General features: G+C 46.2%; 1 protein-coding gene across 1 annotated transcript; it reads left to right on the top strand.

Annotated features, from left to right (window-relative positions):
- The first annotated feature begins 10,587 nt into the window (after positions 1–10,587).
- Positions 10,588–11,631, top strand: LOC112302023 (melanoma-associated antigen B2-like). The gene has a single exon (XM_024557559.1). The coding sequence runs from the start codon at positions 10,588–10,590 to the stop codon at positions 11,629–11,631; it is 1,044 nt and encodes a 347-aa protein (XP_024413327.1).
- Positions 11,632–20,785: the final 9,154 nt, after the last annotated feature.

Genomic DNA, 20,785 nt, shown 5'->3' with positions numbered 1-20,785 from the left:
TCCTCCATGTCTGAGGCTGACCTTCTGTCTCTTAATTCACGTTTCTGTCATTAATGCAAGAATAACACCCAAACAAATGTGTGGTAGGACTAAAGGAGAAAAAGAGATAAATTTACCTGACAATAAGATCATCATCTACATATGTGATTTCAGATAACCCTAAAGATCAGGGACTCAAATAATTTATCTGACTTAGCCACTTCCTTAGAAAAAGTAAGGCTATCAGTTCATTAGATTCCACATATGAGTGAAATAAAAAACAAACTGAACTAACAAGCAAAATACAGACAGACTCATAGATATAGAACAGGATGACAGCTCTGGGTGGTAAATTGGGGAGTAGACGGACTGAACAAAAAAGAAAAAGGACTCATGGACATGGACCACAGTGTGGTGATTGGGGGGCGGGGGATACTGTTAGAGGTGCTAGTGGGAAGACAGAAGTCTTCGACAAACTTCCAAGAACTTACAGTTGTAACCAAGGGTGACAGACTCTCTGCACATGATATATTATATCCTCTGATGAGGACATATTACATAATTGTCCTTGTTAAGAAGTATTTGGTTGATTGCAATTTCTGTGTCTTGGAGTTTGCGAATATGCTTGAGTTAACTGGACTAATAAGTGATGGGGCTGGTACAAGTCTCCTGGTCTGAATTCCTCTAGAGCCCACTGTGTTCATTCCACTCCTCCATGTCTAAAGTAGTCCTTGTGTTCCTTAATATTCCAAAAGGTATTTCAGGGAATAAAAAACAAGGACTTTGTGCCCTAAGAATTGGATGGGAATACAGAGCCAAAGCACCTAGGTACACCACAAGAAAATCAAAGAAAAGAGAGGAAAAGCAGGTATATTTGGTGACAATATGATCCTCTCCATTCACAGTGTCAGATAAACTTCAAAATCAGGGAGCACACAGCCATCCTGGACACCTCCTTCTTGTTAACACCTAAATCAATTAAAACAGAAGTCAGAAGGCTAACTCTGACCATTGAAAAGAAGGGTTAATCAGCATCATATTTCTCTGGCGCTCCAATTTTTTTCCCTTGAAAGTAAAGTCCCAGCACTGGTCTGAATTCTAAACTGAGGCTCTGAGTGTGGACTGCTGAGTCCACGCCCACTGCCAGAAGAAAAGTGGCCCTAAAAAGTCCTTCTGAGACCAACAGTGGAAAGTTTCTAAGAGCTCTCTGGCTACATTCTGCCTGGACAGTCTTCAGGAAGGAAGGCTTTGGTCTAAGATACTTGCTCTGATTCTTCAGATCAGGGAAACCTCAGCTAACTAGAGCCAAAGGTAGGGCCCTGGAAGTTAACGAGGCACTCCCATTATCTCTCATTTCTTCTCATTAAGGAAGAAAACACAAAACAGCACCCCTACTCTCAGTTCTGGGAGTCTCCAGGCAGGGGTATCATTTGACAGTCCCTGATTCCCCCTAGGAGCTCACAGAGGTGAGGGCTCTGTTAGGAGGCTGGTGGAACAGCAGAGGAAGGAGCCCCTGGCTTGGGTAAATATCAAATGAGGATCTAAGTGAGGACTTTAGAGACCACCAGAATACCTGTCAGTGTGAGGCACCCCTGTCATTTCTTGCTAAAGAGTCTCAGGCAGGTAAGTGTGTTGGACTCATTGAGCAGCCTCAGTTCTGGAGAGATGAGACCCAGGGGGAGGATCCTAAATAAAGTAAAGGCTGCTGGTAGCACTCACCCTCCCCCCAAAAGTAGGAAAGAACCAGAGAGTCCCCCTCCTTGCTTGCAGCACAGGAGGCCAGGCCTGGGAGTCAAGTGTATGTGAACCCTCTTTTATATTGATGGTATTGTGTTGGCAAGAGCCTTTCTGAGGATATGGACATCAGATCCACAGAAGCAGGTGGCCAAGGCCTTACCTAGAGTGAAGGTGAGAACCCTGAATGAGGACTTAGGGTGCGACTGAGCTCAGCACAATGAGTCCCATGGAGATGACAGCAGTGGGTGTCCCCTAGCAAGGGTGGTGGGTTTAGGTGCCCCTTCGGATTCTCTTAAGATGCCAAGAAGATAAGGACCTGGGTTTAAGGTGTAAATGTAGATCAGCCAAGAGCAGGGGGCCCAGGCCTTGCTAAAAGTGGATATGGTGGTCTCAAATGTGAACCGGGGAGACCCCCATACTCCATAGCAGATGGGGCTCCACAAAGACTAGACCTGCCTGCTTCTGCGGTCAGGCCTGGTAAGCAGTGGTCAGGCTGCTCAGCTACAGGCCGAGGCCCACTTTAATGGTTTCCACAGGGTTCTCAGGGGACAGGTTGGTCAGAGAAGGGGCTCTGTAGGTGCCTAGACCACTTCCCTCCAGGAAAGCTAAAGAAGTGGCCTTCTTAAGGTCAATGTAGTATATCCCTGAGGAAGGTGCTCAACCTTCTCATCTTCCTTCCTCTCATGTCCAGGTTGCCTGCTGTCCCACCCGCTTTCCTGACTACTATCCTTGACAGTCATCATGCATGCCTCGGGGTCATAAAAGGAAGCTCCACATCCCTGCGTAACATCACCAGGTCCAAGGTGCATTCCAGAGACTGAGAAATGTCAAGGAGGAAGCACTGGCCTCCTCATCCCCTCCTCCATTTGAAGCTGCCACACAGAGGCAGCCTAGTGCTAGGTCCCGTAGCCCTGTCAAGTGGCTTCAGAGAGCCCTGTCCACCATCACTAAGTCAGCAGGTGTGTCAAACGCAGGATTATCTGAAGGAGCCAAGTGCAAAATGGAGAACAAGCCAAGTTCCTCCAAGGCCCCACCTTCCATGGCGCAGTTTCAGAGAGAAAGTCTGACCAAGATGACCTGTATGGTGGTACGGTTCCTGATGGAGATGTACAAAATGAAACAGCCTCTTTAGTGAAGCAGATACGCTGAAAATTGTCAATGAAAAGCACAAAAATTTTTTCCATAAGATCCTCAGAAGAGCATCTTCCAGTAAGGAGGTGGTATTCGGTGTTTGACTTGAAGGAAGTTGATGCTACACTGTATTCCTATAAATTGCTCAGCAAAATAGATGTCACCAAAAATGGGAGTGTGAGGGGTGGCAGCACGGGATTTCCCAAGTATGGTCTCCTGATGAATATCCTGGGCATGATCTTCATGGAAGGCAATTGCACCATGGAGCAGAATGTCTGGGAATTTGTGAATAAAACGAGGACATATGCTAGAAAGAGGCATATATTCCAAAGAAGCTCATCACCCAAGATTTCTTGAAGCTCCAGTAGCTGGAAAGCTGCCAGCTTCCCAACAGTTATCTTAAGAACATTGATGCAAAAATTCTCAAAATGCAAACTTGAAGAATTTGAAAATATATTTTTAAAAACTGTGCATTTACCTGTGTCCAGTAATTTCATTTTTTAAGACTAACCCTGAACACACACCCATAACAATAGGAAAATACTTAAATGCTCACTAATATATTCATTTAAAAAATCATCGTATATCCACCCTGTATTATGTGGGTATAAAAAAGAATGAATATGATTTGTGTAGCTTGATATGCAGTGCTTTCTTATGTATACACATAAGTGTGAGTTATTGGTTAACACCCATGACACCATGCCCAGTGCCTTCCCATTTCATTACGAGGTTTTGAACAATAAGAAAAACAGAGCCTGAGTCAGAGCTGCAGCCAGGACTCCCCTACTGCAGCCAAGGCCAGTTTGCAGTCCAGGGCATGTCCTGAAACTCCTCCTATCCCTAGTGAAGTCCAAGTTATGTTCTTCACTTTGTGGTTAAAGAAAGCAGTCAGTCTTCTAAAGTGAGGAGCCAAAGTAGGGCTTCTGGGAACACAATGCCTAACATATGAGTTCCAATACAATATGGGGAAATTGGATGTTTGTATTTTTTTTTTCTATATGAAATAATGTTCCTTTGAATTATAGGATTACTTAGCTCCAAAACCTAAGTTTATAAGTGACATGGATCACAACTTTATTGGAGATTATCGGGTTGAAAAATAGAAGGTCTACTCTTTTGCAACAAATTGAGAATCTTTGGATAATTCCCTAATATTCAGAACAAGACAGCATTATATTAGAATATGGATTTTTATGAGAACGGAAATTACCTCAAGGTAAAGTCTGTGTGACCATGAGATGTGAAAAGAAATGTAAAAGTTACTCAAATCTTGGTTTGCTTTATTCTATTCAGTTTCTTTGTAAAATTGCAATATATGGACCTGGCTTGGCAGAGCTTACTCAGAATGCAGGGGAGTTTAAATAATGTTTGACTTCTTGTACACTAACTGTTTACATGTCCAAATACTAATTTTGCATCTGCCTTTTGAAAGACTCCTTGCTGGTACCAGGAACGCAAAGGAAAATAGAGCCTACCTGCACTGCCAATAGGATTTTAGAGTCCAAGAGAAGCTTTCATGTGAAAAACATAGTGAATATTCTATTGCATTCAAAGGACCAGTAAAATTAAAGGGTCACAAGCAGGAAGGGAGCTTCCAATGAGGGGTCTAGTGTAGAAGGTGTAAGGCAAGGAGGTTAGAGAATGGGAATCTGAAAGTCATGCGGTGAGATGTAATTTGCAGTTCACAGCATGGTGGGCTAGATGGGGCTGAGCTAATGGTGAGCAGGGGCCAGACCTTCAGAGAGTGGGCACCAGAGGTTTGACACTTACTCCCAGAATGGAAAAGTTCTCCTGCCAGTTACTTTGAAATCATGAGTAAATCACAGAGAATCACCACTTGGGACAGGGATGGAACACATCCTATGCTCCTGTCCCAATGTACACGTGCACAGTGCACAGACTAAGTGCTGTACGCACCTCATCTCCAGAGAGCTTCTGTGAAATAAGGGTGATTAACTGTGTTTGGAAAATCAGCAACCATTGGGCTGGCACTATTTGCTGTGAGATGGGGATTGAGAGCCCATTCTATTAGAATTGCATTCAAAATGCTTTTGTTATGTTGCCATTGTTGCTTTAATTTGGCAAACTCTAAGAAAGAAGTATATTTTACCTGACGGTGCAATTAATTAAGGTAGGGGAGGTTTGTATGAAAAGGTATCTAGGTGGGAAGAAAAACTTAGACACTGAACCAATTTCTAGCAGATTTGAGTTGTATTCAGATGGAAAAACACCCTCACACTGAAAATCTGATTTAATGAGAGGAAATTTACTCTGAGTTTCTTTGTAAACAACATTTGGACAGATTTGGAATTCCACGTACTAACGTGCCACACATTCTCTGATATCTACTGGATATCTTAATTCTTTAAAGTGAGTGGTATTTTCTGGGGTCAAAATAATCCTAATCATGGATATAACAGACATTGTGCAAAATTGCAATGCCTTCTAGACACTGTGCTATGTGCTTTGTATACATTAACCACAATCCTGGAGCTCTAAGAGACAGAGTTTAAGAAACTACCTTCACAAATGCAGAATCTGGGGTTCACAGAGTTCCTAAAGTACCTGTGGTCACACAGCTAATAAGTTACAAGGCTAGGAATACACCCCTTGGACTGGACTTGTACAGAGCTTACACTAGAGCACTCCTTCCAGCTGAGCATGAGTCGGTTAATTCACATATGTCTACTCCCAAGTGTATCTCAAGAGATAAAGAGGAGAACCTTGTGAACCAACACTGGATTGGATTCCAAAACTGGAGCAATAAGAATATCCAAAAAAATAAAACATGTAAATAAAAGAGAGAGAAAATCCTTAAAAGATCAATCAGCACCTAACTGGTGCAGCTCGATGGGTTGTACATTGTCTCACAAACCGAAAGGTCACCAGCTGGACTCTTGGTCAGGGCATATGCTTAGGTTGCAGGCCAGGTACCTGATTGGGAGTATCCAACAGGCAACTGATATACGTTTCTCTCACACATTGATGTTTCTCTGTACCCTTTCCCCTCTCTCTAAAAATAAATAAGTAAAATCTACAAAAAATGTCAATCAGGATGCACACACATCTGGTTCTATCTTTCTATGCCCCCTATGTATGGCTGGTGAGGAGAAATCACATATCAGCTGTCTTTTCTCCAACAGAACAGCACAAGTCCTGGGTTCCAATTGTTGCTGCTGTTTTCTGGGTTCACATGACTCTTGGTATGGTGGCCCATTGCCAGCAGATTTGCAATAAAGAAAATGCTCATGTGTTTGCAGGGAGGTATCATTTCCTATGACTCATTTAATCCAGACACAGGAGTCAATTTGAGGACTCCAATGACTGAGCAATGAGGAAAAAATGGCCACAGAATATAAGCATCAAACAAAAATCTATAGAGGATATCTCAGTTAGGTAGAAGGAGTCCAAGACTCTTGAGAAATATGGTGAAGATCGTTAAGTAAGGAAGACTAGAAGGAACCACCTAGAACAGTAAGTTCCAGCAGCAGCACCCAAGTGCCCTGTACTTGGAGGCATCAAAGACCATGACCAAATGAGGATTGCCCTGATTTAAAATATGGAATTTCCAGGAAAGTGAAACATTGACGTTAGATGAGTAGTCAGGAAAGCAAAGGCCAAAGTTACAGGATTTGGCATCTGCCCAAGGAAGGACCCTGAAGTGGACAGGCGTAGCACCCACAGCATGAAAAGGAGGTATCACGAAATCTCCTGTGCTGTCATTCCTTGGAAGCCCTGACAGAGACGTCAGGCTGATTTGAGCCTGGGAAGCCCCAGGTAGGTGAGGGCCTTGGTGTAACGGAGGCAGTTTTCATCTGGCAGAAGGAATGACTGGGTCTCTAACAAGAATCCGTCTACATGAGTATCCTCAGTATTAAGAGGGGCTGCACCAAAAAACACAGGGTTCCACACAGAGAGCAAGACTCTCCATGGCCCTGAGGAACCCAGAAGCACTAACACTGAAGTGTCCACACCTTCCATGGGGGTGGTCTCAGGGAGGGAGGGGCCTTGCATAATAGGATAGAAGCCCAGAGCTGCAGATACAGGAATCTTGCACAACACCAAGGCAAGGTGAGGACATTCAGGCCTAAGGGAGTGGATCATTCCACAAAGCCAGCGTCACTGGGTTCCGCCCCTATCTTCAGAACTGAAAAGCCCAAGGCGCACATCAGAAGCCGTCTGCCCCATTTGCCACAGTGAGCATTTGGTTTCCAGCCAGGACCACTCATGTCACTAGAGGAATGAGCCGAGGATCTGAAGACACAAAAATGTGGACCCTGAGTGAGGACCTAGGGCCCACCCACTCCTAAGCAACCAGGTCCCCAGGAGTGCCTCGCGGCTCTCAGTTCTCAGGCACCCTGGACAGCCCCACCGGATAGGACCCACCACTTCCCCTTGGGAGGAAGGGCCCTTCCAGGTGCGTGCAGCCGTCTGCTTTCTGGCTGAGAGGCTGATTCCCAGGACTAGGCTCCAGTGAAGGTGACGACCAACAGTGGAACTTGCAGAAACCACAGCTCTCCCGGAGCCAAGGTGAGCCCACCCCCCATCCCTGCTCTGCCATCGGGCTCTGAGAGGCCCCAGGAGAGCCGCTGGCTGAATTCGGCCTCGAATGTGTTAGTGAGAAGGCCGTCCTTGCTCTGTGGTTGTACCCTGATTCCGCAGACGGACGACGTGCAGGTCTGAACTGCTTTCAAGATGAGGGCCTGAGTGCTTAAGAGCCGAGCTCAGTACACAAAACGGGGCCCGCACAGAGCAGCATCCCAGCCCTCAGCTGTAGGAGGTGACAGACACAGTAGCCACGTAAAAAAACCGCAAAGTATCATCCCATCGAGTGGTAACTGAGGGAGGCAAGCTCTGCACTCCTTAACTCGCAAATTCAAGAAAGGAAATCCGAGCTGAGCTGGGAGTTTGAAGTGGACCCTCATTTCCTCTGGGGTCATCTGTGGGAGGTGAGGGCTTGGTTTACAGGAGGACATTCAGATCAGGAAAGGAGAGCCAGTGCCTGAGGGAATTCAGGGTTGTGACAGTGTGGAGGATGGGGTACCCTTCCCACAAAGTATGGGTCCACTGGAAATCCTGGCCCTGTTTTCACCCCTGGGATATTGGGCATGTCGCCATGATGACTTGCACTCACTTCTTCCCAGGTCATCTCGGGGAGGGGACCGATCAGGTCAAAGGGGGCATCCTCTGGTCATCGGTGGCAGGGTTTCATGCTATGCCATTTTTCTAGAGACCATTGATGACTGTGGGTATATGCCACACTATACCAGTGGGACCACAGAGAATACTCCCTACTTTCTTCACTGGCAGACCTTAAGGATAGGTGTCATACAGGAGTGCCCCTGACTCATAATTCAAGGGAAAGAGGGAAATGAGAGAACTGGGCCCCAGGTTAAGAGAGAGAAATCATGACCCAAGCAGGAGTCAAATTTAGACCGTGAATTGGGATTCTGTTTGGATCTGCCTCCCATAGGACCTCAGCCTGCGTGTAGCAGCCCCCACTCTTGGGCGACCTGTCTTGCTCACAGAAGGTCAACTTCATGCCCTCTTTTTGGGTCTCGGGGAAGTTGGCTCTTTCTGTGAGGAGTTGTCTACAAGGGGCCCAGTTGAAGAACGTGAGAGAAGGTTCAAGCAACCAGCCAGCCCTGAATAAAGGGGACATCAAAGCGCCCATCCCTAAAGGTCATACCTTGAAGTCAGAATTCAGGATTGGAAGTAGAGGTCATACTTGGATGTCAGGGTTGAAGTACAGGTCAGGAGGAGTTACCATTACAGGGTAAGGGATCAAATACTGAGGTAAGAGGTCACATTTTTAAGTCAGGGTTGGATAGGGGTCAAGGTCACCTTCTGAGGTTACAAGTAACCCTCTAAGGTCAGAAATGTGTTAGGGTCAGCAGTTCAGCCTGTTAGGTCAGGGGCCACAATGCAGTCAGGGTGGGCTCAGTGCTCACCCCCTCAGGGCCCGGCCCAGGTCGCAGCAGGAGGACAGGCTGCTCATTCTCCAGGTTTTGAAGTGTTGGATCTGCCCCAGCTGCCAGCAGGCTCCACACTATGGCCTCTTGAGATGGGCCAGGGGGCAGGGCAGCTGCCATGTGGAGTGCTGTGTTCCCATGGGCCTGAAAACAGTAAGGGGAGGATTGATTTAGATTCAGCTGGCCTGGGCCACAACATTACACTTCATGGTTTGCCACATCCATGGCACATATTTCTCCCTCCACAACAACACTCTACATACCCTTGTCTACGTCATACACATCCCATCCATCTATGTCCACATCCTGTGCAGCCTCCATCCAGGTCCCATCCAATGATCCCCTCGTAGTCACAGCCCACAGCACTCTCAACATCCCACTGCCCTCTATGCCAGATCTCTCACAATCTGCATATTCCAGCCTAGGTCCCCACCTTCATGTTGACAAAGGCTCGCAGGTCTCCCTGTGGCAGCTCCAGCAGCAGCTGAACTAGGGTGGGGTTGGCGGCCTGCACAGCCAAATGCAGAACTGTCTTGTTGCTCTTAATCTCCTGTGGGAAGAGGAATAGCAGAGGTCAGGCCAGTCCTCACACTCAGGCCCCCTCCCACAGAGCCCAGGAGCCTTTAGAAACCCTGCCTCTCCTCTGTAAGCACCCAGGGGTTCCTTATACAGTTGTATGCATTGTGCACTACACAAAAAAGTTTAAGGAGGTGCCATTCGAATCATACAAATCACAGAACTTTACACTTATTAAGATAATTTTCCAGCCCAAGTGTCTGAGAAAAAGGCTCTTTTCCCAATCTTCCAAAGGTGCTCTCTGTACTAGCAGCTGGCCTGGCCACCCCACATTCTATTAAGCACAAATGTACTCACATCCCACATGGACTGTACTTTATTTACAAAGATAAGAACTGAGCAAAATTAACCAATAGACTAAACTAAACCTATATCCATTTCCATATTAAGCTGTTCTCTTCATATTTTGGAGCAAATAAAGCCATTTTCCACAATGAAAAAAAAAAAAAAAGCGCCCATCCCAACCCTTAGCTATCAGCCCAGGATATCTTAGAGATGGGTTATCAGGTTGACCTTCCTCTGCATTTTTTTGTATCAGGTCTGAGGGAGGTGAGATCCTTAGTCTGTAGGTCCAGCCACCAGTTAAAGAAAAGACAAGTGCTAGGCCTCACGAGGAGCCAAGGTGAAGAGCTTGACTGACAACTGAGTGTCCACATGAACTCGGGATACAAATGAGCCCTGCAAACTCTCAGCACTGGGTGTTACTTGGTACACAGGTGGACTGAGGATCTGCTCCACCTCCTTCTCCTAGGTGTCAGTGAGTGCTGAGGTGTCGAGGTCAGAGTAGCAGAGGGGAAGGTACCCAGGCTCTGGCCATGGTTGATGTGATAATATGGAAGATGAACTGAGAAGACCCCACATGCCAGAACAAAGGGGGCTACACTGACATCACCTGCTGTTACTCGGGTAAAGTCAGGCAGGGCTGGTAGGATGCAGCATGAGCCTCTCTCTAAAGGTTCTGCTGTTCCTCTGTGGGATTCTCAGGGGACAGACTGACCAGGAGAACAGGAATCTTGTCACTTTTTAGAGAGGCGCCCTCACGAAGGCCAGCAGAGGCAGCCTTCAGTAAAGACAAGGTAGAATCTACCTGTCGAAGGTGTTCACCTCCTCTCTTTCTCCATCCACCAGGTGCCCAGATCACCTCTTTGTTGGCCCACACTCCTGTCTGCTGTCCTGAACCACAGTCATCATGCCTCGTGGTCACAAGAGTAAGCTCCGTGCTCGTGAGAAACGCCGCCAAAACAGAGCTGAGGCCCAAAGTCTTAACAGTGCTCAGGCCACTGCAGGAGAGGAAGAAGGGGCCGCTTGCTCCTCCTCTTCTGGTCTGGGGGACACTCCCTCAAGCTCCACTGGTGCTGGCCCTCTGCAGGCATCTCTGAGTGCCCCAGCCACCAGCAGTGCCACTGTAGGTGTTTCACGTGAAAGATCTGCTGGAAAAGCCAAAGGCCGTTCTCGGAAGAGTAAAGATTCCTCCGGGGCCTCAAGTTTTACAAAGAAACCTGGCCTGAATATTTTATCTCAGAAAGCAAATAACTTGGTTCAGTATCTGCTGACTCAGTATAAAATGAAGGAGCCCATTAAGAAGACCGACATGCTGAAGATAGTCCACAAATGGTACAGAAAGGACTTTCCTGAGGTTCTCAGGAAGGCGTCTGAGCTAATGGATCTGGTGTATGGTCTAGAAGTGAAAGAGGTCAAGCCCAATGGTAACTTCTACACCCTTGTCCACAGTCAAGATGACACCAGTGATGGGAGTCTGAGCACAGTTTGGAGATTTCCCCTTAAAGGGATTCTGATGCCTCTCCTGAGTATGATCTTCTTGGATGGCTGTCGCACCCCTGAGGAAGAGGTCTGGAAATTCCTGAATATGATGGGCGTCTATGATGGAGAAATTCACTTCATTTTTGGGGAACCCAGGAAGCTTATCACCCAAGATTTGGTGCAGGAAGGATACCTGGTGTACCAGCAGGTGGTCAACAGTGATCCTCCACGCTATGAGTTCCTGTGGGGTGCAAGAGCTCAATCTGAGGCCAGCAAGATGAAAATCCTTGAGTTTTTGGCCAAGCTCAATGATAGTGAGCCCACAGCCTTTCCATCTGTTTATCAAGAGGCTTTGAGAGACGAGGAAGAGAGAGCCAAAGCCAGGGCCCAAGCTGAGCCCAGGGCTGGCAGTCCTTGCAAGGCCAGTGGGCACCCCACAGCCACATCCAGCCACTCCCCTCAGCCTGAGTGAATTCGAGGTGGGGTCTTCACTTTTTAGTTGAGAAGGCCTGTTAGGCAGTTGCCTAATGTGCAGAATAACTTGTTGACTTATCTTTGTGTTTACGTTGAATGTTTCAGTAGTGTTCCTTTGGGCAGAATGTTCTTGTAGATTCAGAATATAGGCTTATGAAGGCCATGGAACTCACAGTTATTGCCCTTTGTCAGATTAGTACTATGACGTTTATTTTTTGTTTTGTTTCTTTTTCTTTTTTGGAAATACAGATTGGCAATCCTTCAGTCACTTTTGTGATCCAGAACAGGGTAACGTGGCTTTAGCATAAGAATGTCTTTCCAGGTCAGAAGGAAGTTTGCACTAACATAGTGGGGAGCAGTAGATAGATAAATATATAGGTGAACAGACAGATGAAGTAAGACTTGGCCACATTAACGAAATTTTAACTACAGTTGTCATACAACGTTGTACTAGTTTCAGGTGTGGAACATATTGATTAGACATTTATATAACTTAAAAAGTGCTCATTGTGATAAGTTTATTACCTATCTGAACCATATGTACTTATTACAATGTTATTTCCTATTTTACCTATGTTGTATCCAGCATGATCTGTTACAGCCAAACATGGACACAAACTACATGTACATCTATAGATGAATGGATAAAGAAGATGTGGTACATATATAAAATTGATCATTTCCTGTTCTCCTCACTGGATTTAGTCATTTGTTGTATAAATTGTGAAGATATGCACCTAGCTTTGCTTATGTTTTTCAAGAATGTCCAATAATATAAATGATGGTGAATCAAACTTCTTGGTTCATGGCTTTTATTTGACACAGCCATTAGTGGAACATCAGCTCTTTGGAAGTCTTCATGCTTGCATGGGAGATGTTTTCTTTAAAAGATTTTATTTATTTTTGGAGAAAGGGGAGGGGAGGGAGAAAGAGAGGGAGAGAAACATCAATGTGCGGTCACCTCTCACATTGCATCCAACTGGGGATCTGGCCCGCAAAGCTGGCACGTGCCCCGACTGGGAATCAAACCGGTGACCCTTTGGTTCTCAGGTTGGCACTCCATCCACTGAGGCACACCAGCCAGGGTTGCGCTGGGGATATTTAGGCAAAGAAGACCCTGCCCCTGCCCATGCAATTATAGATTGTAGGAGAAGGTATCATTACTAAAGACGGTGAGAATCTCACAATTCAAAACAACAAGGGAAAAGGAGAGTAAAAAGGGGGAAGAATATGGCAGATTACATAGCTTTCACCATTAAGCAGAATTTCCTGCCTTTGGGAGGTCGATGGGTGATCCAGGAGTACACCCAGTCATTTCTGTCACCCTGAGTGAGGTCTGAGATGGAGTCTTCAGGTCGTGGTTGGAAATGCTTGTTGACCAGTATTCCTGATGTGCATGGATATCTCGCTGACTTCTATTGTGAATTAATTTTCAAGTAGTGTTCTATCAACAGAAAGTGTATTTAGGTTCAGAAGATAAGTGTATGAATGACAGACATAGCACACTTATTGTTGTCTATATCAGGTTAAGGAGTGAGAGTTGTATTCTGAAATACCCATTGAAAATTCTTAAATCACTTGTGGTCTTGAAGAAGACAGCATGGCATTGCACTGGGAGTATGTTTGGTAATGTTAAAAATCTCAAAAATATATCTGATGAGAACACAGAGAGGTAGAAAAATATAAAAGTTGGTCAATTATGGGTTTGCCTTACTCCATTCAGTCTTTCTCTTTTTAACTTTAAATGTTACATACCTGAATATCCTTAGATTATTCCAAAAGGAATGAGTTTAAGGGAATGTAAAATGATGCAGCCAACATGACAAAGAGTATATAGATGCCTGAAAAAGTTAAAAATAAAACTACCATATTCTGCAGCCATTCCACTATTGGATACTTATGTAAACAAAATCCCTAACGTGAAGGGAAAGAAGTACCCCCATGTTCATTGGCACTATTCACAGTATCCACGACATACAAACAACCTCAGCAACCATTAATGAATGAATGTGTAAAGGCAGTGTGATGCTCACACACACTTACCCACTCAGGGAAAAATATACACCACTCATCCATAAAAAAGGAAGAATTCCTGGTATTGGTGACAGCATGTGCTAGGGGAAATAAAAGGTAACTTTTCTATTTTTCTTTAAAGGGTAATTTTCAAATGGTTGTCTTTCATTAAAACTTTTCAAAAGACAGACACAAATACTGTGTAATGTCACTTAACCCAAGATTAAACAGAAGGAGAGAATCTTAGAAGCAGCAAGAGAAAAGGACACAGTTACCTACAAAGGGGTTCCCATAAGACTGTCAGCTGATTTCTCAAACGAGACCTTACAGGCAAGAAGGGACTGGCAAGAAGTATTCCAAGTCATGAAAGGCAAGGGCCTACATCCAAGATTGCTCTATCCAGCAAAGCTTTCATTTAGAATGGAAGGGAAGATAAAGTGCTTCTCAGATAAGGTCAAGTTAAAGGAGTTCATCATCACCAAGCCCTTATTATATGAAATGTTAAAGGGACTTATCTAAGAAAAAGAAGATAAAAAATATGAACAGTAAGAATGACAGCAAACTCACAGTTATTAACAACCACACCTAAAACCAAACCAAAACAAAACAAAAAAACTAACCAAACAACTAGAACAGAAACAGAACCACAGAAATGGAGATCACATGGAGGGTTATCAACAGGGAAGTGGGAGGGGGAGAGGGGGGGAAAGGCACAGAGAATAAATAGCATAGACGATAGGTGGAAAATAGACAGGGGGAGGGTAAGAATAGTGTAGGAAATGTAGAAGCCACACAACTTATAAGTATGACCCATGGACATGAACTATAGGGGGGGAATGTGGGAGGGAGGGGGTGGGCAGGATGGAGTTGAGTGAAGGGGGGAAATGGGACAACTGTAATAGCATAATCAATAAATATATCAAAAAAACCCACACACACTGATAAATTAACTCACAGATGGAAGAGATTGGTACAGGCCGAGGCGGGGGATGGAAGTTGGGCAAAATTGGTGAAGGTGGCTAAAGATACGAACTTTCCATTATATAATGAACAGCCCCTGGTAGTGCAACATAGAGGATGAAAACGAATAGTTAACAATACTGTATTAGATATGTGAATATAACCAAGAGATTATGATAAATTATCTAATTATTGGAAAGAAAATAAAAAGTTCTGCTTATTGTGGATGAGTGGAATGAGAGTCAGACAAGGAAAAACAAGGTGGCTAATGTCATTCCCGGTCACGGCTCATGCCTGGCTTGCAGGCAAGACCCCAGCTGGGGGTGCTGGAGAGGCAACCACACATTGATGTTTCTCTCCCTCTCTTCTCTGTCCATTCCTGTCCTTATAAATCAATAAAATCTTTTCTAAGAAAGAACCTGTAGGTAAAAATTTTTCAGCGTATATGTTACAATACTTTACTTTTGAAGAATTGCCTGTGTGTCATACGTTCTGCCTGCAGACATTTGGTATCTCACAGTCCATAGGGCGCAAGTTAGGCGTGGAGTCACTGGGATCCCTAGTTCCGAAACCTTCCAGCTCTGCAATCATTGTACCTGTTGGCTTTGTTCTCATGCGGAGCTCAGGAGCTCCTTCCAATACCACGCATTTTGGTGGGAGCAGAATTCAGTTACCAGGAACTGAAGCACCTATGTTCCCATTTGTGTGCATGCCATGGGCTAGGGATCATTCTCGGGTCTCCCTTGGGTCTTTGCTATGCTATGCAGCACCTTCCATCTTCAAAGCTAGCCAGGAGAACCTCCCTCTCACCCTTTAGTTGCTCTCACCAGGAAAAGCCCCATCCGTTTTAAGGATTCACCTCATTAGCTCTGGCTCATGGAGGGTAATCTCCCTACTTCAAGAATATCACATTTGGGACCTCCACTACATCTGCAAAATCCCTCATAGCAGCAACTAGATTAGTGTCTGATGAATTAACTGGAAGAAGATGTTTGTGCGCCAGCAGTCAGGAATCCAGGAGGTCGTCTTGGAATTCCGACTGCCTGTGCCCTTCAGGTACTTTGGTTATGTTGGTAATTAAGAGCTTCAACCTTTAAAGGTACGTGATAGGATAAATACTGTTATTTTGTTTGCCTCACAATAACTTGAGGGCTGAGGGTGACATAGATGGGACAAGATTGGCCATGTGTTGATACTGCTGAAGCTAGGAAATGAGTACCTAGAGCACTGGTTACATTATTCTGCTACTACTGCAAATGTCCTAATTTCTTCACAGAAATTATCCAGAGCATGACGAATAAATCAAAACTTCCAAAAAAATTTTAATGGATTTCATACACATTCATTTTTAGAGAGAAGGGAAGGGGGGGAGAGAGTAGGGAGACATCCATGTGTGGTTGTCTCTCATGCGCCCACCTCCCCCCGGGGACTGGCCTCACAACCCACACACATGCCCTAGACTGGGAATCAAACCCGCGACCCTTCGGTTCACAGGCTGTCACTCAGTCCACTGAGCCACAACAACCAGTGCCAAAACGTCCAAAAATTTTAATCCAGCAAGTATAATATTATAATATAGACCCGTTAAAAATAGCTCAAAACCACTTAATTTATTATTGTACTACTTAAGAATATTACTTATTTCCCACGTGACTTAAGAACCTTGTTGCGAACACTCTCAAAACCTTAACTTGAACTTGACAATATGCGACTAAACTAGGTATCCATTTACCGGTGACACACTATTCCACTTTTGAAAACTTACCCTTAAGGCATACACTCAAACATATAAAAATATATACATGTTCTTGTATCAATTGATTGAAAAAGATGTGGTATATCCACACTGAGTCAGAGCTTCAGCCCGGGTTCCCCTACTGCAGCTAAGGCCAGTTTGCTGCCCGGGGCATGTCCCGCAACTCCTCCCACCCCTGGTGAGGTCTGAGACACAGTCTTCACTTTGTGGTTAAAGAAAGCAGCCAGTCTTCTAACTAGTGACGAGCCTACGTGAGCCTCCTGCAAACAAGGACATGCTCTACTCTTTTAGAGTATGGGGAAAAGTAGGAGATTGGTCTTTTGTTTCTAAAGTAAATCTTGTTCCTTTCCATTACTGGGTATTGAGCTCCGGAACCTAAGATTACGAGTGACATGGGTCACACATTTATTGGAGACTACCAGGTTGAAAAATAGGACTTCTGGTACTGTGTAAAAATGGAAAATCCTTGGATCATTCATCTGATTTAGACCAGGATACTATAATATTGGAGTATGCATTAAAAAAAAAAAAAAAAAACAATGGGGAGGGGATCTTACGACCCAGTGAAGCCTGTGTTACCACGACAATGGAAAAATATGTAAAACGTTTTCAACTCTTCCTTTGTTTTCTTCCTTTTGGGCTCTTTGTAAAATTGAAGAATATGGATATGGGTTAGCTAGGCCAACTGAAAGATGTTGGAGACATTAAATTATAATGAGATTGATTTCTTGTACACTTGCTCTTTACAAATCCAAATATTACTTCAGCATCTGCTCTTTGGAAGGCACCACACCATTGGGGATGCTATGAGAAACGGACCCTGCCTTCGATGCCCATAGGATTTTAAAGTCTAAGAGCAGTTTTCATATGAAGTAGGGAGTCAAATTCTCCAAGAGATCTGGAGGACCAGTAAAATTAAGAGGTCAGAAGCAGGGCTTGAGGTTCCTGATTTCGGGCCTAGCAGAGATGCCATACACCACCGTAGTTAAATACTAGGAGAGTGAAATTCATGCATTGAGAGGTAATGTGAAGGTGACAGCATGGTGGGCTAGATGAGGCTGTGATAGAGGTGGGAAGGGGCCAGGCCCTCAGATGCTGGGTCTCAGAGTTGAAACACTTACACCTGGAATGACAAACTGCCCTTACCAGGTCTTGTGGAATTTTCTCGGTAGCCAATATGTTTTCTTTTTTTAATTTTTAAAGCTTTTTCTTATTGCCCTTGAATTACAGTTGTCCCAAAATTTCCCCTGTTGCTCTCCCCTGTCCCAATCACACCCCTACTCCCTCATTCAATCCCCAGCCTGTTGGCCATTACCGTGGATCCTTTATACATGTACCTTGGCTACAGGCTTCCTTTTCTTTCCCCTGGTCTTCCCCCTTCCCTCCCTTCTGCTCACTGACAGTTTGCTCCTTACTTCCATGTCTCCGGTTCTATTTTGCTCGTTTGTTTGTTTCGAAATCATCAGTAGACCAGAGAGAATCTCCACATGGGACAGGGAAAGGGTGCATCCTGTGCTCCTCTCCCTCTGCACGTGGCCACAGTGCACAGACAAGTTGCTGTATGCACGTCAACGCCGCCGGGTATCTGTGAAGTAAGGGAGATGAGCTGCGACGGAAACTCAGGAGCCATCGGGTTGGCACTCTTCGCAGTGTGTCAGGGAGTCACAGCCCATTCTGTTAACATGCCATTCACGATCCTTGTGTTCTGTTGTTGCTCTTGTTGTTGCTGTCATGTGGCAAACTCTAAGACAAGAGCACGTTTGAGCGGATGGTGAAATAATGAAGATAGGGGCGGTAAGTATGGAAGGTCGGCTAGGTGGGAAGAAGAAAGTGAGTCTTTGAAACAAAGTTTAGAAGATAAGAGTTGTATCCAGCTGCAAAAACACCCCTACACTCCAAATGTGATTGAATGGGAGGAAATTTACTCAGAGGGTCTCCTCGGCAGCGTTCTGGACTGCTTTTGGTGTTCCGTGTACTAGAGTGCAACATATGTGCTGCTCTCTACTGAATGATTTTTTATTCCTTTAAGGTGAGTGGTATTTTCTGAGGTCGAAATAGTCGTTATCATAGACGTAACAGATATTGTGCAAAATCTCAATGAATAACAGGCACTGTGCAGAGTTTTACGTCCATGGAGCCCAATCCATGAAGCCTACCAGTGAGGGCTTTAAAGTACCCCATGGAAAGAGCAGAACCCGAGACCCCTAAACAGAGAATAGGTGACAGGACTGGGATTAGACCCCCTGGACTGGATTTGTCCAGAGCTCCCAGGAGAGCACTCTCTGAAGCCAACCCCGAGTCGGTCAAGTCACTTATGCCTACTACCCCAAAGGACGGCTCAAGTGATAAAAGAGAGGACCTTGTGACCAAAACACTGGATGGACTACATAACAAGAGCAATTAGAATACCCACATAAATAAGAGGTGTGAATAAAGGAGAGATCATGCTTGGTGACAGTATGATGAGCTACATATGCAATATCAGATAGTGTCAAAACATCAGCCAGGGCTCACACACACCGCAGGCTCTAACCTTCTTTGCTCCCTAAGCTCGGCTCATGAAAAGGAAGAATATATCAGCTTTCTTTTCTCGGACAGCCCAGCACATGGGCTCTGATATATGCTGCAGTCGCCTAACTCTACATCGCTGTTGGAGGGGACCCATTTTCTGCAGGTTTGCAGGAAGGAAGAAGCCCGAGTCCTAGCAGGGAGGTGTCACCACCCAGGAAGCATCGTACGTAAGGAAGAGTAGAGGGAATAAGTCAGAACGCTAAGCCCTGGCATCACAGCCTCGTTGTCTCTCCTCGGAGGCCTCAGAGGACCATGATCGTATGAGGATGACCCTGATTTCCAACTTGGAATTCTCAGAAAACTGCGGTATTAAGGTAACATGAGCAGAGTCACTAAAGCAAAGGCCAAAGCTACCAGACTGTTCATCTGTCAAAGTAAGGACCCCGAAGTGGACTAAGGGTAGCACCCAGAGCATGAAAGGAGTCTCACAAAATCTCCTGTGCTGCCATCCCTGGGAAGCCCCTGGTAGAGATGCCAGGCGGATTTGGGACTGGGAAGTGTCAGGGAGGTGAGCAGCTCCGTGCAATGCATACAGTTTTCGTCTGGCAGAAGGAATGGCTGGGTCTCTAACAGGAATCCGTCTATATGAGTATCCTGAGCATTATGAGGGGCTGCGCCAAACAAACATGGGGGTCACATAGAAACCAGGGCTTTCCATGGCCCTGGGGAACCCAGAAGCCCTGCCACTGAGAGTCCACGCTTTCCACGGGGGTGCCTAATAGGATCGAAGCCCCGTGCTGCAAAGACAGAATCTTGCACCAAGGACACCCGGCGCTAAAGGAGAGGATCACCCCGACAAAGCCACAGCCTCCCCGTGTGCCTAGCCTGGCGTCAGGCCAGGAAGGCCCAGGGCGCACAGCAGAAGCTGTCCACCGAACTGCCACATGGAACTCAGGAAAGTGACCGTTTGGTTTCCGGCCGGGACCACCCCTGTCACTAGAGGGACGAGCCGAGGCTCTGAAGACACAAAAGTGCGGACCCTGAGTGAGGGCCTAGGGCCCACCCACTCCGAAGCAGTGGGGTCCGTCGGGGCCCCCACCCCCCGGCGGCTCTCAGTTCTCAGGCACCCTGGACAGCCCCACCGGATAGGCCCCACCCACTTCCGCCCGGGGGCAAAGGCCTTTCCTGTTGCAGTCCGAGGGCGGCTTTCCAGCTCAGGCCGGAATCCCGGGACGGTCCTCGAGTCAGGGCGACGACTTACAGTGGGACCTGCGGAAACCACAGCTCTCCCGGAGCCCAGGTGAGCCCACGCCCCATCCCTGCCCTGCCGTCAGGCTCTGAGAGGCCCCAGGAGAGCCTTTGGCTGAATTCGGCCTCGAATGTGTCAGTGAGCAGGCCGTCCTTCCTCTGTGGGTGTACCCTCCCTGGTTGCGCAGAGGGACGACGTGCAGGTCTTGAACTGCTTTCAACGTGAGGGCCTGAGTGCTTCAGAGTCCACCTCTGCACCGAAAAGTGGGCCGCACAGAGCTGCATCCCTGCGCTCACCTCTAGCAGGCTCCAGACAGAGGAAACAGATAAAAAGTGAAGTACCACTCCCTCTAGCGGTAACTAAGGGAGGCCAGGGCTGCACCCACCAGCTACCAAACGCAGCAAAGGAAGCCCAGGCAGGGGCAGAGCTTGTAGGCCGAGCTGGGCCCTCATTTCCTCCGGCGGTGGTCTCGGGGAGGTGAGGACCTTGGTTTATTGGAGGAAGCCCAAATGAGGAGAGGGGAGCCAGTCCCTGGTGGGATTTAGTGTTGTGAAACTGATGAGGATGGTGGGTCTGCCCAGAAAGTAGGGGGTCCACCTGATGTCTCACGGGTTTCTTTCAGACCTAGGAGTTTGGGCATATCGCCATGATGAGTTGCACTCC

The sequence above is a fragment of the Desmodus rotundus genome, chromosome X (assembly GCF_022682495.2).
Source record: "Desmodus rotundus isolate HL8 chromosome X, HLdesRot8A.1, whole genome shotgun sequence".
Classification (NCBI taxonomy): Eukaryota; Metazoa; Chordata; class Mammalia; order Chiroptera; family Phyllostomidae; genus Desmodus; species Desmodus rotundus.
The sequence above is the reverse complement of the archived record's forward strand: the minus strand, read 5'-3'. Positions and strand labels throughout refer to the sequence as shown.